Genomic DNA, 5,561 nt, shown 5'->3' on the forward strand with positions numbered 1-5,561 from the left:
CGGACACCTTTGTTTCTTTATTTGCGGATATAATTATGCACCGCACTCTAAAGTAGAGATAGATTTTTTTTTCTGATACACATTTCATCTTATTCACCACGAGCACACCACACACACAGTAGAACAGTTCCACAACCTGATAAATTGCACAAGATGAGTTTGGATTCCTGAAAACCGGCAAGCAAGCCGGCCCCGTCGTGGCTTTTGGCCTCCCCGCTTCAACGAAGGAAATCTCCCATCCGAAACGGATTTCCCGGCCAGCCTTTCCCGCTGCAGGGTTGAAATGTCTCCGGAATGGGAAGCGCTCTTGCAGGAAATGGCTGGACGCTGCAGATTCCGAGCACTGGATGGCTGTGAAATGTCCCCCCAAGGTCAAGTTTCTGCGCCTGCGAGCTGCGCCCCCTCTCCCTCTCTTCCTACGTCCCTCGGTGGCAGGGACCAAAGAGTCGGGGCCCCCCTTCGAAGGACAGATAACCCTGCCCAAAAATTCATCTCCCCCGAAACCAGGGTGTTGCGGAAAAGAAAGGACAATAGAAACGCAGACGCGATGGATTGTGGATCCCTATCCCCTCCCACCCCCCACCCCCAATAACCAGAAACTAGGAACCAGAGATGTTTAAAGCTTGGCTTCCCAAGCGCGGCGGCAGGGCACACGGGGCTGGTGGGGGTGGGAGGGTGGGTATAGGGAAGAGCGCGGGCGCTTGCCCCCGCGCCCTAGTCCTCCGCGTTGGTTCGGTAGGCCTCGATGAGGCCCTCGAGTGAGTGCACGAAGCCGGACACGCTGCAGATACCGCCGATGACGAAGATGGCGACGTCGAAGAAGACTTGGTGCCACAGCAGCTTGCGCCAGAGCAGGCGCAGGTGGAAGAGGCTGGGCAGCAGGAAGCAGAGGCCGGCGCCCGTGAGGCTGCCGGTGAGGCCCATGAGCAGCGCAAAGTGCGGCACGTAGATGGCCATGAGCAGCGTGAAGACCACCAGCGCGCAGCGCAGCGTCAACCCCCAGGACTTGAGGCGGCCGTCGCCGCCGTAGCAGGCGGGGAAGAAGGCGCGGCTACCTTCCTGGAAGAGCGACTTCTCCAGGACCTCCACAGCCGCGAAGAAGGGCAGCGGGTAGGATAAGAGCGCCTTGGCCACCAGGAAGATGTTGACCACGGCGCGGATGGAGCCAGGCAAGTTATCCGTGATGACCTCCTTGGTCTCGTCCGCCCAGGTGAGGTAGGCCACGAGCGCGAAGAGGCCTTTGAGCACGCACGCGGCGATGTGCGTCCAGTTCATCATGCAGTGGAACTCGCTGGGCTGATACATGTTGCCCTCCAGCGAAGGCAGGAAGATCTGCGACGTGTAGCTGAACACGATGATGCCAATGGAGATGGGAAACTTCTTGACGTCGATATAGAACTTGACCTTCTCCCAGGCCCAGTCGCGCGCTCGCGACAGGCAGTAGGCGATGACCAGGATGTTGATGACGAAGTGAGCCAAAGTGCACAGCAGGCTGAATTTGGACACGGCCTTGAGATTCTTAAGGAAGGCGCAGGGCAGCAGCACCGCCGTGGCGATGATGGACCAGGACTTCTGCGAAACGGGTAGCCCCGGGAAGCTGTTGTACATGAGGTTGCCGCTCACCACCACGTACAGGATGCAAGTCATGACCAGCTCGATGATCTGCGCCACGTTCACCACGCGGCCGCCCAACGTGGGGAAGCGCGGGGCGCAGCACGCGTTGGCGATGGCCACGTACGAGTCCCGCACGCGCACCACCTCGCCGTCCTCGTTCTCCTCGTACAAGCACGCGATGAGGATCTTGCCCGTGTAGCAGCACACCACGGCGGCGAAGATGATCAGGAACAATCCCAGGTAGCCGCCGTGCAGGATGGCGTAGGGCAGGCCCAGCACGAACATTCCCTGCGGAGCGAAGAGGCAACGAGACCCGGAGCTCAGCCCGTGCCGCCTGGGCTGCAGCCGGAAGGGGGCGCTAAGGAGTGTGAGCGCTGGGCCTAAGCGGCTGGGAGGAGAGGTGAAGGGCAGGCTGGAAAGGGGGAGCAAGGAGGATTAATGGGGAGACTAGGTGTTGAGTCGGAGATGGAGAGGGAGGTGTTTAAGGACAGGACAGATAAGGAAAGGCACGCTAATGGCTGGAGGGGGGGCGGGAAGGGGCTGAGTGTGAGGTCAAGCCACAGACGAGAAGGGGAAGGTGGAGATACTCAGGGAGGGGTGTTTCCTAGGGACAGAATCAGAAGTAGGGACGCGGAAGGAGGTGGGAAGGTGCTGGAAGGGGTGTGGCCAGAAAGGACTCTGAGAAAGCTGGGCCTGAGCCACTTGGAAGAGGGAGCACGGGATTTCAGGTAGGGCTGCAACGGTGGTGCTGGAAAGCGAACGAGGGAAACTCGGGTGCCCAAAAGCCGAACCAGAAAAGGAAACATTAAAGGCCGGAGTGGGAGGGAGAAGAGAGGGTAGAGAGGAAGAGGAGCTGGCTGCTGGGCGAGGAAGCAAGAACTGAGGGAACCTGAGGGTGTTTGCGAAGGGCTCTAAGGGGTGAGGCCGAGGCTCGGGGAGAGGAGGCAGGGTTGGAGGCAGGGAGTCTTGGGGCACGGCAGGAGTTGGGTCGGAGGGGCTGAGCCCGAAGAAGGGGATTAAGTGGTAGGGTAGAGGCAAGCACAAGGGGCCTACAGGAAAGCTCCAGTTGTGCGTGAAAAGCTAAATCCAGCGGGATTCTGTAACCAGAACCAGCGGGATCCAGCGGGCAGAGCTGTGGAAGGAGGTTTAGAATATGGGGAAGAAAAGCTAACGAAATCCAGGGTTTCCGAGGCCTGCAGGCCTGCAGCCTCCCGTCCTGGCCTCCCAGTCGGCCTATGAAACGGGGTCTTCAAAGACGCTCCGGAAGAAGGCTCAGATTGAAACCGAGGCAACAGCGGCCCCGAGTCCCTGATTCCGCAAGGCCGTCTGCCCGGCTCTGGAGCGGGAGGCGCCTCGGGTCAGGCCCCTTGGTACGCAGGGCCCTGCGAAGCCCCGCAGAGCCCGGGTCCCTGAGCAACCCCGCCGCGGCCTCCCGCTCCTGGGAAACCTACGTTTGCGCCCGCCCCAACGACCGTGAGCTCCGGGGACGCCGCGGGCACCAAGCCGCAGGGCCCGGGGGCGCCATGGGCTGAGGCCTCCTCCGCGCCGCAAGCCGCGGCCTACCCGCCAGGGTCAGCTCCCTGGGTCGTTGTGCAGACTTCAAACCCAATCCGGGAGGAGTCCGGCGCCGCCTGGTGGGGAGGGGAGGGTGGGCGTTGAGAATAAGGGTGAAGGGGTGGCGGGCCATTCAGAGCATGTACAGGCGGCTTCGCCAGGGTCACCCGCAGAGGAGCTAATCTCTTCTTTGCGGTGTAGCCGGGATTTCGGACGAGAGGGGTGAATCTGAACATAGGCTGATGTTCCATGGACCATATGTGTTTGTGTGGGCACGTGTGTACGTATGCTTGTGTACACCAGTATGTCCCCAACAGGGCTGTACCTGAGAGAGCGGGTTGGATCCTTTCTACATGAATCTGTGCATGTGTGTGTGTTTGGTAAGTACAGCTATGTGTGGGAGGTGTAGGGACGAGGAAGGTGCATTTGGGGATAATCCTGTGGTCTCTATATAGATGCGTGTCATGTACACCTGTAACCGACGTTTGTTCGTGGGGGAAGCGGGCTGTGGGCATATGTGCCTGTCTATATACGTGCGCGCGTGTATATGCGTGTGTGTCGGGGGGAGGAGACTCCCAGCTCAGCGAATTTCCCGTCTCAGTTCCTCCCGAAAATGAAGCTGTGAGTCCATTCCGGAGTCCCAGACAATACCATTGCCTGCAATCCTGATTTTCTTTCTCCCTCTCCCCTCCCCATTCCCCTCCTCCGGTTTCCCTCCCTTTTGCAGGGTCTCAGGGCAGGTGTCCCTGACCGAACCAAAGCAAAGCCTTCCAGCGCCTGGGGCCTCCGGAGGTGGTGCGGTTCCTGGAGGGAGACACCGCCTGGGGGCGTAGATCTCCACGCAGAGCTGGGAGGGATGGGGGAAGGGAGATCCCAGGTACGGGAGCGGGTAGAGCCGCGTGTGCAGAGCTGGAGGGCGGGGGATGGGGGGTGGGTGGGGTGGGGAGGAGGCAGAGCTGGGAATCCCGCGCTCACCTGGATGGCGTTGGTCACGTTCCAGCCCGCCTCCCACGCCGTGATCTTGGGTTTGTCGTGGCCCCCGAACTCGCCACCAGCCCCCACGGCCTGGTCCTTGGAACCCGAGGGCGGCAGGGGAGCCCCATCGCCGCGCTGGTAATGGATGTCTCCCTCGACGGGCGGTTCCGTGCCCTCTTCCCCGCAAGGCTCGCCCTCGGTTTTCAGGATGTCCATCTGCAGTCCTTGACGGTGCTCAAAGTCGAGGTCGTCGCAGTGCGCGAAGCCCACCGCCTCTTCATCCGTGGCCGCCTGAAAGCCCATCCTGGCGAACATGCCGCTCACCTTGGCTTGGGACTTGTTGGACACGGACGTGGCCACATTGGACAGCTTGCTGCGGAGCAGGGTGGCCATGGCGGCGGCGGGGACCAAGGCAAGGACAGAAGGGGCTGGGAGCGCGGGGGACGCGCGGCGAGGCGGCGAGGGCCAGGGGGGCACGAAGCCGCTATCTTCGCTCGCTCTCCCCACGGCGCCCCGGGGCGCTCTGGCTCATGACCCTCTCGGCCGGCGTTGGAGGCTCGCTTCGGGTCGACCCGGCGGGCGGGAAGCGGGGCTGGCGGCGCTGTGGCGGTGAGTGCACTGCGGAGCTGCCGCGGGGTGCGGGCTGGGCTGCGGAGGGCGGCGGCGGCGGCAGCGGCGGCGTCAGAGCCGCTACGCGAAGCTGGTGCGGCGCCCCCACCCGTGCGCAGCCCAATACGCTCCCGCCTCTCGGAATCAGGCGGTGGGGGGGCAGGATGGGGAGGGGGAAACACCCGCAGGCAGGGGGCGTGAAGAGGGGGCAAGGGGAAGAGAAAGGGGGCACGGAGGGACTCGGGAGAATTGAGAGGGGCAGCAGGGTGCCCAAGGGAAGGCAGCGGGAGGGAGCGTACGAAGAAGGGGTGCAGAGGGCCGGGTGGGGGCTGCAGTGCTGCATTTCTGGGGGAGGTGCTAAGCTCCCATCCTGGCCCTTCCCACCTCACAGCCGCAGGAAGGGAGGGGGGAGCGCGCTGACTCCCGCGGTCCCGCGTCCTCGATTTCCCCCTTCAGAGTCTGGGAGCCTTTCGGCCCCAGCTCCTCTGGCGAAGGACCGGTCTAGACAACCCGAAAGGCAGCAGGACAGTTACCTGTGTCGGGCGGCGCGGGCCGTCTGGCCGTCGATCTCTCTCCATGGCACCCATCATTGGCACTTAAACCTGGCCGTAAGCCCACCTTGAAGGCGGAAGTGTCCGGCATGGACCAACCTAAAGAGCCCCGGTCTCGGCCTCTGGGGCTGTTTCTGCCCGTCCTTGGACGCCGCGATGGAAGCGATTCTGCGGGTCGTTCGCCACCAACCGCTCTTCAAATGCGTGCAGAATAGAAGCGAAAGGTTGGCTTTTCGCTTTCTTTTCGTCTGAGGGGTC

The 5,561-nt window shown here is 62.4% G+C and overlaps 1 protein-coding gene across 1 annotated transcript; it reads right to left on the reverse strand.

Moving 5' to 3' along the window:
- On the reverse strand, positions 1 to 5,236 carry SLC32A1 (solute carrier family 32 member 1). Its single transcript, XM_081034686.1, has 2 exons — positions 4,144 to 5,236; positions 1 to 1,902 (listed from the first exon to the last, which is right to left on the reverse strand). Exons 1-2 carry the CDS (start codon positions 4,534 to 4,536, stop codon positions 715 to 717), a joined length of 1,581 nt encoding a protein of 526 aa, XP_080890812.1. The 5' UTR covers positions 4,537 to 5,236; the 3' UTR covers positions 1 to 714.
- Positions 5,237 to 5,561: the final 325 nt, after the last annotated feature.

Source organism: Rhinolophus hipposideros (assembly GCF_964194185.1).
Source record: "Rhinolophus hipposideros genome assembly, chromosome: 22".
Lineage (NCBI taxonomy): Eukaryota > Metazoa > Chordata > Mammalia > Chiroptera > Rhinolophidae > Rhinolophus > Rhinolophus hipposideros.